The sequence below is a fragment of the Zalophus californianus genome, chromosome X, assembly GCF_009762305.2.
Source record: "Zalophus californianus isolate mZalCal1 chromosome X, mZalCal1.pri.v2, whole genome shotgun sequence".
Taxonomy (NCBI): Eukaryota; Metazoa; Chordata; class Mammalia; order Carnivora; family Otariidae; genus Zalophus; species Zalophus californianus.
In genome coordinates this window covers 18,828,138-18,840,090 of record NC_045612.1, presented here as the reverse complement: position 1 = coordinate 18,840,090, position 11,953 = coordinate 18,828,138, and the positions used below count along the sequence as shown (strand labels likewise).

General features: G+C 45.9%; 1 protein-coding gene across 2 annotated transcripts in view; it reads right to left on the bottom strand.

Annotated features, from left to right (window-relative positions):
* Positions 1-4,415: 4,415 nt before the first annotated feature.
* HS6ST2 (heparan sulfate 6-O-sulfotransferase 2) overlaps positions 4,416-11,953 on the bottom strand; it is a 283,775-nt gene continuing 276,237 nt past the window's right edge. For both annotated transcript variants that reach the window (XM_027609504.2, XM_027609505.2), the window contains one exon: positions 4,416-7,561. In XM_027609504.2, the coding sequence (XP_027465305.1) occupies positions 6,676-7,561 (886 nt within the window). In that variant the 3' untranslated portion in view covers positions 4,416-6,675. The remainder of the gene's footprint in view (positions 7,562-11,953) is intronic.

The following is an 11,953-nucleotide window of genomic DNA, read 5'->3' as shown; positions in this document are numbered from 1 at the left end:
ACCATCTTCGAATCCCCTTTGAATCATCTTCGAATCTCACCAAAAGGCAGAATCCCTTGCTTTGCACCCGAGATTCTGATTCAGAAACTTGGCAGTGGGGCCAGGGAATCTGCATCTTTAAAGAAACACATCACAAACACATTGTGAGACCACAAGTCCATGGAGGATGTTTTGAGACGCAGTTTTAGGAAGATGAGCGTGGTGGTCAAGAAAGAGGCTCAGGACGGGAGAACAGTATGGAAACCTAACCTTGAGTGGGAGTGGTGGAAATCAAAACAATGACCCATCCTGCCAGGTTCCTGGGGGCTTGGGGGAGAGCGTGTTTTCAACTCCAGTGGACTCTGGGGAGCCTTGGGAAACTACTGATGCCTGTTAGAGAGGTCAAGCTCACTCTTGATCCATCCTATTCATCTTGACTAGTCAGTGCTGAGGCTCCTTCCTTTAACTTCCTTCCTACCTGTTCAGGGTTGCAAAGCCTAACTCTGCCTCTTTGATCAAATGCATGGAGTCTTTACCATATAACCCCAAGGACCTTGATGGGCACATGAGCCTGCTCGAACTAGTTTCAGGTACAGAAGGCCTCTCTCGGGCTTGAGACAAAACCACTCTTGCGTTAGAATTAAGCCACAAAAAGGCCGGTTAGGGTTGGCTCCAGCTGGCTGGTCAGGCCGCATCAAGTTATGGTATAGCCTTCTCTTTGAAGACTTGACCGTTCCCCTCAGGTCCTCTTGAGTCACGTGAAATCCAGGAGAGCATTTTCAAGTCACAAAAACTGTTAAAGTTTTCTTAGGTCCAGTTAGGCATCATTAAATCCTACCCAGATTAGTGAAGTCACAAGATCTCACCAGGCATAATGAGAATAGAATTTATAAAACTTAATGAGAATTGATGAGGATTATTGAACCTTGTCCTGCCCTTAAGGCAACAAGATCAAAATTTAGAAATTCAAATGGGAATCGAAGCAAAGTATTCTTTTGCTTTTCTTTTTTTTAAAGCCAGGCGAGCTACCTGAAGTTACAAGACTTGCGTGGGCCCTTTGTGACCGCTAATCTTATAAACTAGTATGAGCCAACTTTTAATGGGTTCCTCTCCCTCCTCCCTCCCAGGTGGCATATATGCAGTTTAATAGGGTCTTCTGAACAGGCTGCTTCCACCCCGAGTAGAGACTTGGAGTGTGGAAATTCCAGGTGCCAACCCAGACCCGTGAGACCGGCAGCTGAACTTTTGGGACCCTCTCATATGTCATGCAAATAGGCCCACGCAGTGGCAATGTCGGGTGGACCGGTGGGTGGGAGAAGAAGAGGGCTGGTGAGCGAGTCATCCTTGCTCAAGTGCAATAAGGTAGGTCCCAAATCAGCCAGGGACGTCAGATAAATCAGCCAGGGACGTCAGATAATGTATTTTCGTTGCTGGAGAGAGTTATCAGTGACTCACTTGGCATTTTGTGGATTAGATCTTTCAGAATACTTCTGTCAGTGGTTGCACTTACTCAAAAGCAAACCTCAGGATAGGTCTTTATATATTTAATGATGTGACTATTGTAATATATATACATATATATTATAGTCTCAGGGAAGTTTTGAAAAATGAGTCACAGTGGGACATCACACTACTTTTTGCTTAGTTTCTTGCCAATAGTTTCAATTCTTGATCTCGGAAATCAGTGTAGAGCTATTAAAGACATGGGCATTCTCACACAACCGGCCCTTCATCCTAATGGCAATGATCGTGATCATGATAATACTATCCAACACATGTAAGGCTTATTCTGTGTCAGGCACTGTTCTAAGTGCTTTACAAATATGACCTCGTTGAATGCCGACAACAACCCTCTGAAATGGGAGCTGTTATTTCCTCCACTTCCAGGGTGGGAGGCGGGAACTGAGGCACGGAGAGGTTTGTAACTTCCCCAAGGTCACAGAGCTGGTAAGTGGTGGGGCTGGGATACAGACCCAGCCAGTGTGGACCCAGTTTGGGGGCCTAGGGTTAACCATCCAGTGCCAGTTGTGCAGGGAAAACCATGATATGCCACTGAGCTTTCAAAAAAAAGGGAAATTGAATAACGAGAATGACGTAGTTTCATTTTTGTTGTCAGTATTATGTGTGTGTTGGAGACACACACACACACACACACACACAGACACACACACAGCTGGAGAGACAGAGGGAGATTAGATCTGAATGGGAATAAGACAAGGAGGTCTGGAAGAAATCACGTAATTATACTAGTTACTTGGAGGGAGAGTTGTGTAGGTAATTTCACTTTTTCCTTCACATGCGTCTATTGTTTTAGATCGAACACACACACGGAGGAACTAATTAAGCTTTTAACTTAATGCTGCTGTCTGACACAGCACTTGCTTTAGATTCCCGTACTCCTGAGAGAAAAGATCAGTGTTCGCTGTTCTCAGGCTTAATGCAGTGACTTTCATGTAGTAAGTAGTCAATAAATGCTGTTTGCAGTGTTGTTTCATTGGGCAGTGTGTCGTTTGTATCATACCCCTGTATTCTCTCCGACGCTGGGCTCATTATAAACTCTGCCAGGATTTCACGCCTTAGGACGTTTGGACTGTTCTTTAGCTCAGGGGTTGCCCGATGTTTTCTCTCAAGGGCAAGGAGAGAAGTATTTCAGGCTCTTGGGGTCATCGGATCTCTGTTGCAATTTCTGCCTCCGTCGTGTGACAGCAGCCAGAGGAGATATGTAAAGAAACGGGCATGACTGAGTTCCAGTAAAATTTGATTTACAAAAGCAGGTGGAGGGCTGCCTTTGGCCGCAGGTTCGCAGTGTTCGGATGCCGGCTCTAGCTGGTCAGAACAGGGTCACTGGCCCCGAGAAACAAGTTGATTTACTTTGTTCTCAAGATAGTTTTCTCCTGCAGTTCTGAGGGCTTTGCACATATGCGAAGGTCTGATTGGGATGGATTATAAATCTACTTTAGAATTTTTCACGTGTTGATGTAATTGCTGTCGGGTTGCCTCATTCTTGCCATGTGAGAGATTAGGATGGCCCGATTCCAATATCCCATGGGACTACTCTTGGAGTCGGCATCCACTGTGTCTTGTTATATTTCGTACAAAACACCCGGGTTTTGTTTGTTTACTTAGTTGAATCCCTAGCGAAGATGAGAGAGAAGGAAGTCTTCTTTAGGACAGGGCAGGAGAACTGTGGGTCCCACGCCACCACCCCCGCACCACTTTGTCGCTCTTCTGTGTCTCAGGAGTGGGGAGACTAGGCTTTTTCAGAGCCTCTACTCACTGCCTCCCCCTGCCCCCAAAGATAGCTCCATTCTTACTTGGTTGTAACTCCTACTGAGAATTCGAAGTCCTTAGGAACTGGGACAACTAGTCTTTTCTTCAGTACAGTTCCTCTCTGGGCAACCACGATAGTTCATTTCCTACGAAGCCAACCCTGATCTTGTGCCCTGAGCATAGCACAGGGCTCCTATGGTTTACTCCCTTCAGTAAGACTGCCGGGCTCCCCAAGAGTACCCTTCTCAAGGGCAAAGGGAAACAACTTTTATTTCCTAACTATTTCAAGTTCTTGGCCTCTATGTTCCTGTTCACAATTCCTCCCAAGGAACTTATACAATTAGGACCGTTGGCCACCCAATTCTTGCTCAATAAATGGTTGATGGGCAACATTTTCTTCGTTTGCAGACCACGTAATAATTAAACCCTACAGACTGATAGCTTTCTTTCCCTCTAATCCATGCAACCAATATCTAAATTCTCTTTAGGAAATGGCAAGGGCAAATCATCCCCATCTATAGTCCTAACCATAGGTTTGTTGGGCAAACTACGTACCTCACACCTAACTAGATCACGGTATGCTCGTGACTTTAAAAGCCAGTATTTAAAAGCTTACCTTTAACCTCTATCCTGTGGACAGAGGGGATAGAGAAGAAACAAAGAGCCCCATTTTTCCTTCCTGCCTGCTTTTAGGCATGCAAATATCTATTTCAATAACTGTTAAATTAAAACTCACACACATTTCATTTGCATTGAGTAATGGACTGAATGTTTGGGTTCTCCCTACATCCCATCCATATGTTGAAACCTTAACCCCAAGGTGATGGCATCCGGAGATGGGGCCTTGGGGAGGTAATTGGGTCAGGAGAGTGGAGCCCTAGAAATGGACTGATCCCATTCTAAGAAGAGCATCCTTGTAAGAAGAGCAACCCTTGTCTTTCCTTGACAACTTTGTCTTAACCCGAAAGAGGAGACAGTGTGGGCCCCCAGAAGGAAGCCCCCAAAGCAACGGCCATTTTAGCCTGGTAGATTAGAAAGGGGTCATCTCATTTCCACACCCGGTGGCCATGAGTTCAAAAGGAAACTCCTTGAGAGAGGAGAACTCGTCTTCGGTGTCATGATGCCTAGCAGCTGCAACGCTTGAAATCACGAAATTACTCAGAGTCTGTAATTTAAACTTTATTTCATATCTGTTGTTAAATTACACAAAATCAGTGAATTGTAAAGCCACACCATTGAACGGATGTTTACAGTTGAAATCATGGGATTTATAGGATGATGACAAAAACGCGTATTTATAACATCCCTTATATACAATAATCAGTATAGACAGAGAAAATGCACGTAATCTCTGCAAGCCATGCACACCACAGCAATAACACAAAAGGTTTTCCTTTTTTTCCCCTGTAACAGACATTTCCACTGGCTCGGGCTCCATCCTGCTTTCCAAAGGTACTTAACCCTTTTAAGAGCAAACGTGTCAATTAAAATGAAACAAAACTGAGATACCACAGTGATCTACAGGATCTTTATTTTAAAAACACAATGTACACAAAATAGTTTCACTCTAAAACACGTGGACTTCAAGGTGTGTTTGAGTTAAAAAAAAAAAAATTCCTTTCAGTTCTTCAGTTCTCAGATTTCCCAGGACTGCAATACTGTCAGATAAAACACACTTCAGACAATAGTGATACAAGCTCAGCATCAAGAAAATTTATTTTTAAACCCAAATATGCAGCTTCTTGTCCGGCTTGTGGCCATAAGTATTACAGATGAGACTAGATCATGCAGATAAGCAACGGATTGTACAAGATGTGACTTTATCGTCATACTTCTAAGCATGTCGCTCCTGAAAACATCAATGCTATTTCCAGTTGTCTTGTCGGCTCGACAGCCAGGGGGTTAGCGTAGGTCCCTACAAAGTATAGCAAAACCCATAAAATGGAAACTGCCCAGAATCACGATGCTTGCTAGCACAGCGGGTGCTAGCATCTTTCTTCTCGCCCTGCTCGATTCTATAACTGATCGCCTACAAGTGTTTGTGCAGAGACTTAACATGAAATCACTGTCCTCAATGCATATGCTCCTGAGACTCAACCTCACTGCAGAACACTCTTTCTCTTTGTTCTTTCTTCAAACAAAACCGGGTAGAGGGTTAGCCCAAAGTATCGAGATATAGCTTTTGGTGTTACCGAATAACTGGCTATCCTAATGCTTATTCTATCATTTTCTTTTTTTCATATCGTAATTGTCTACAATCTGTCAACACAAAAAACAAATGGGCTAGAAGCAGCCAGCCCAACTGGAAATGGCACAATAAGAATGTACAAAAAGTCAATAACAATTCATTCACATTCAGGTTCAATTCTATCTGATCAAGAATAACTTCAGCAATATTTTTAGACACGTTATCCTGTTCAAGAGTTTCTTGATAAGGACCTCACTACACAAACATTGATAAGACAATTCTATAGAAAGAAAGTCCTGACTTTAATCCAGGATTATATATCACAAGAAACTCAGCAACACACCATTTAGATGATGAAGAAAGATTCTATAAATGGGTTATTTTGGAATGAGCACAACTCGGAGAAGCCTTCAAATGAATGAGAAGCAGCGCCAACAAGATTCCAGAACTGTTGAAATTACAGTGCCCAGAGAGCGTCTGAAAATTAGATCTCTACACTGGTATTTCATTTGGGAGAAAAGTGTTTTTGTTTACTATGAGATACACCCTGTTTAAAACCTTTAAACAGTAGAAGGTAGAAAAAGTTGAAAATTCTAAACATCTCTTAAATAAGATATGAATCCTGTTCTACTTGAAAAGCCAATATTTCTTACATAAAACTGCCCATGTTTGGGAGAGAAAAATCTTCATTTCTACAGTTTGGTAAGATTTACCATCAGTTCTTATTCCATTTAAATAGATTCCTGGTTAAAATCAGAAGGAAATAAAAGGTTTTGTGGTTAATTTTGGTTTTTTAAATGTGTATATTCCTGCTTACCCCTGGGAACAACTGTTTGCTTCCAAGAGCAAGTTTTAACAGTGTATCATGAATAATTTGGAGACGTTTCTTAGCCATAAGTTGAATGGCCACATTTTATGCTTTCATTTTGTCTCTATAGCTAATTTAAGAATTTCTTAAAATATCGAAACAGCAATTTCTGGCGAGTCTGGTTTGGCTTTTGGATTTTATAAATACTCCAACAAACCAAAAAGAGGCAATTTAATTACATGCTTAAAGTTGTTTTACCCACGCACAGTATAACATTTAATTGAAAGGCAACTGTAAAGGCAACATCTTAACTTTTTTTTAACTTCCAAACTTAAGGAAGCAGGATGTGTTTGGAAACTCTCATGTTTTAAGACTTGCCGTATCTCTACTGGCGCTTTGGGACAAGTGTGCAAAGGCCTCTGGGAGCCACTTAACGCCATTTCTCTACGCTGCCTATGTAATCATTGGTGCCATTGCTGGCGCTGCCATCGCTCGGCTCTTGACCTGGGTTCTGCTTCTGGCTTTCACGGTTCTCCTTCTGGCTCGAATTCTGGGTCAGATTCTGAATCAGATTCTGAGTCACATTCTGATTGGCATTCAGATTTGGGTTCTGACTCGGATTCTGACTCGGATTCTGGCTCTGGCTTTGGCTCTGGCTCTGGCCCTGACTCTGGAAATGGGTCTGAAGGAACCTCCCCTTCAGAAATTTGCGTTGTTCCTGACGCTTCTGCCTAGCTTCCTGATGCTCCTTCTGCCTCATAAACTGGTACCTTTGCAAAAAGAGGTCTTTTGCATAGCTGTACAATTCCATATCCAGAAAATTCAGTCCCTCAATCCGCTTTTGGATTTCCTCATTGATCTCTACGCTAGAGGCCCTAGTGGTATTGTATTGGGTAAATGGCGAAATAAAGTTCATGTTGAAGGTTTTCTCAAACAGGTACTGGGTCTTCCGCTGAAACTCAGTGAGGCCAAAGAATGCCATGTGCTTCAGATTCGATTTGGCACTTTCCAGGAGGACCTTGTTTCTTTGCTTTTCAGGCATGACGGAGAGGTTGTAGCAGCCGACCAGGGTCAGGTCGGAGAGCATGCGCACCTGGCGGTTATTGGCTAGATTATAGGGACAGTCCATGAACTCTTTTAGGGGGCAGCCAGACCAGTCATCCCCAGTGTAGCAGCTGGGCAGCTCTTCGGAGGTTGGGGGCCTTCCGTCACAGACGTGCAGGGATGCTTTCCATGTTGCCCCTCTCTGGACGTGCCTCCACTCACTCAAGTACCGGGACACTGGGTCTCGGAGGATGGTGATGTAGTGGAAGTTCCTATGGGCAAAGCACAAAGACCAACAGTCAGCGCTGTGGTGACATGAGTGCAGTCAGCGAGGTACATGGCGTATGTGATGTTCACTGATCAGTAAGGAGGGCAAAGGGGGAATGATGGTGATCTGGTAGCATTTGTCCTGTGAACTGCATTGTAGACTGCTGTCCGAGTCCTACGAGCCCATCTGGGAAGCTAACCCTTTCCCCCAATTTGCTGGTACCGCAGCGAACGAAAGTAGGCCAAGTGTAGGCCCAGCACATGGTCCTTGTCATTCTTCACTTCCTCTTCCCGCTCCTCCTGTTTCTCTTTCTCCAGCCAGTGACAAAACCCTCCCGACGACCTCAGGCGCTTAAGCAGGCAGCCATGTTATTTCATATCCCCCCTAATTATGTCATATCCCCATTAACTGATCACAAAATTCTAACCTTTCTTACTAAATATACGAAAGCATTTTCCCAATATCCAGCCTAATCAGGATACCTTATTAAAAAATAAAACCTCATTGAAAGAGTGTCGATATGATGCTTTGATTCTGCCTGTTGTCCTAACATCATGGCTCATTGGTTCTGGAAGCGGCGGGCAGAGATCGGCAGAGCAACCCGGGGCCTCCAGAAATAAACATTGTGGTTAGTCACCGACTGAAATAGACATGGTAACTGCCAATGGCACATATGCAGGCTACCACCTCGGTTTCAGCCTTAGCTCGCGTGATATTCCCGGCCCAGCAAAGTTAACTCTATCAGCTCCAAAATGCTCCCTTTCTTTACCTACTGAAAGGATACCCGGGTGTCAACAAGTGTGAAGGTTCTGCCATATGGCTATCTTCATTTTAAAGCTGCAAACTGAAAAAGTTCTTTGTTCAAGTAGTGGACTAACGAACACTGAACCCATACGTGCACGCACGCACAGCAGGTGAACACGCACGCACCGCACCCCAGAAATGTCAAAGCCTAAGATGTGATCAGACGTACTCAAGGGGAGAAACGACCCTGGGGTTGTGCTTTTTAATTAAGAAATGATTTTTTCCCCCACTGAGATTCAGTAGATGAAGGCTGAGGTCAAGGAAGGGCATATTGTGGGAGGAAAACAATAATGAACACTATTAGCATTTCGCTTCTTACAGAAAACCTGAGGAATGGCTGGCGGCTTTTGTGAAATCTATTCATTCCCATCTGAGAGAGTGGTGGTTCTGTACGCCTGCCAAAGGGAACCAACTCAACCACCGACGGGCTGAGTCTGTTGGCGGCAACGTTTCAGACGCAACCACCGACGGGCTGAGTCTGAAACGCGGTAACGTTTCGGGCTTCGAGCAACTCAGGCACCCCGGGGTCTATCCTGTATGCCTCTATTCTCTGCATGGTGTTTCTTCTGCTGGGCATGACCTTCCTTCTGTGACTGGAAAATTCGAAACCTCCTTCAAGTTGTAGTCCAAGTACAATCTCTCCTCTGAGAAAACGTAACCCCACCGCCTGCTGTCAGCCCTCCCCTCTTCCTCTGTGGCACCATAGTACGTCCACAGTTACTTAGCCTTTGTGAAAACCCTTTTGATACTGAACTGTGACTGCTTGTTTGTATTTCTGCTTAAACGGTGTTTTCCTGGACAGGGACTCTGTGCTCCTCTTCTAGAACTTCTAGGGAAGAGGAGGGAGAGAGCTGGGGACCGGGAAGGCCATGCCCCATCCTACAAAAACTCTGGAGAATCTTCTAAGTGCCTTGCAAATATCACAGAAAGTTTTCTTTTTTTTTTAAATTACTTTATATATTTTTTTCCGGACTAAACAAGCATGGGGCACAGGAGGCGCCTCTGGGAGTGAGGATGGAGAGGGCAGAGCGCCCACCTCACTGCTTTTCCTAGGACCTGACCTTGCTAGGGCCACGAAAACTCATATGTCTGCGAAGACCCCTTGCTTAAGGGCTGGCAGCTTCTGGTGCCCGGTAGCCTTTACCAACAAAGGTGACTACTATTCCCACGGGCTTCCTCCTTCCGCCCCTTGCTGTGGTATTCATTCACTCCTTCGTTCAGCACATTTTTATCGAGTCTTTATGAGAGGCCGGAGGCGATAGCTTAGTGGCAATTAGTCTGATTATTTGGAAAAAAAAGAAATTTATGAAGTCCAGTGACACATTTGGATTAACCTTTCAACCAGCTTTAGCAGGCATGCATTATAATGGGGGCTGTTGGGTAGCTGAAACCCCCATAATAAAGTCACCTTCATGCTTAGCTGACAGTCCTCCTGCCCCGCCTTGTCGAACTGGTTTAAGCCGACAGTGACATCTTCTGGTAAATCCTAGAGTGCAGCCCTGTGCCGGTCGGAGGCTCTCCTTCCTCAACACGCTCCCTTGTCTTTGGGAACAGATAGATCTCCACCACCAGGGTGAATGTCATGACCAATGTTTTGGAAGCACCATCCTCACGTGGAAAGAGGAGGCACCCCAGGGAGGCAGAGACAGACGCTGTAGGGATGGTCACGGCCACAGAGAAATGAGAGGCACCCACATGCACACATGTGCACACCCTGCCTGCCCTGGTGACCGCAGCTGTCCTACCCTCTGAAGATAACAGGTCCAGGGATTGCCCACAGCCCACGTCTTCCAGGGAAGACAGGCCTGGGCTCCCAGGTTGCCTCAACGGGAAACACTCGATGCTGCCGGAAAGAACGATCCCGGAGGTGGAAAGGCTTAAAGGTTGGTGTCCGGGAGTGTCGTCCAGTGGCCTCCCAGATACCATAGTGTGCTGGAGGTGGGAAGGCAGGTAAGGATAACACGTGGGAGGTTTGGTTGGGCAAAGGATCCAGAAGGCTCGTTACTCTGAGGAGAGTTGTTAGGGAACTGTCAGAGAAGCAGTCTCCCCAGCCAGGCCACCTGAAGATGTGACAGCCCAGCCCGACGGGAACGTGCAGGGGGTGGCGCTCCTCCCGTGGCCAGTTCAGTGCAAGCACCTCACCTGTGCCTGGCACGGGGTGCCTGCAGCGCCAAGACATGGTGTTTCGATAGAAGGTGTTCTTTTTTTAAAGATTATTTATTTATTTGACAGAGAGAGAGAGAGAGAGAGAGAGCACAAGCAGGGGAAGCGGAAGGCAGGGGGCAGAGGGAGAAGCAGACTCCCCGTTGAGCAGGGAGCCTGATTCGGGGCTCGATTCCAGGACCCTGGGATCATGACCCGAACCGAAGGCAGGCGCTTAACCCACTGAGCCACCCAGGCGCCCCAACAGAATGTGTTCCTAATGGTTGGAGCAAGCACAAGGTATGATGAAAGCACCTTGCTAGCCTAACAATATGGGCAACAGCTTCTGCTGCTTTATTTTGAAAACAAATAAGAATGAGAGGAGGCAGGAAGAGAGGAATGGAGTATGAGGCAGAAAGATGAGCATGAGCAAAGTCACAGGATACAGACTAGCCTGTTGTGTGTGGAAGAAGTGCACTGAAAACCTCTTACGGGGGTGGGGGGTGTGTGCCTGGGTGACTCAGTTGGTTAAGCATCTGCCTTCGGCTCAGGTCATGATCCCAGGGTCCTGGGATCGAGCCCCTGCTCAGCGGGGAGCCTGCTTACCCCTCTCCCTCTGCCTGCCGCTCCCCCTGCTTGTGCTCTCTCCCTCTGTCTGACAAATAAATAAATAAATAAATAAAATCCTTAAAAAAAAAAAAATGAAAACCTCTTACTGGGAATGAAGGGGAGTGGCAGGGGTTGTGGATGGAGGGGTAGCCACAGACCTGGCTGTGGAAGGCCTTAGGACCCCCCAAGAAAGGGTTTAGACTTCTGTAGCTGACAGGGAGGCCTCTGAAGGGGTTTCAGCAGGGGAGCGACATGATGAACTCGGTGTTTTGGCAAGCTCACAGGGTATGCGGTGCGGAGATGGAATTAGGGAAATTCGCCTAAGGTTACTGCAGAAAACAAGGCAGAAGAAGGAGGGAAGCCTAGAGACAGTTTTAGGAGGCAGCATTAACAGACTTGGTGTCAAAATGAACACAGAGGAGAGGAAGGAGGAGAGTTAAGGATGCCTCTAGTTTCTGGAGGAAGGCCTCCGGTCTGCTGGGACACCCAAAAGAGAGTTGAATGGACAGATACAGCACTCAGGGGGTGATCTGGCCTGAAGATAAAGATGTGGCGTTAACAGCAAAAAGTAGTCATTTCAAACCATGACAGCCTACTTGCAGATCAAAGTTTAATTCCACACGTGTGGCTTCAGCGCTTTGAAGACCGACTTTAAGTACCCTGGGGTAGCCCAAGGTTTCCCTTCTTAATGCTAAATATGGTTTTCAACTATTCTGGACACTGCTTCAAGTTCCCTCACTGTCCTCTTGTTGCCCCTGAATATATTCCACTTTACTGGAACGTGTCCTCCAGGCACAGTCTGACAAGTGACAAGTAGGGACAGTCTGTCACCTCCCTCATT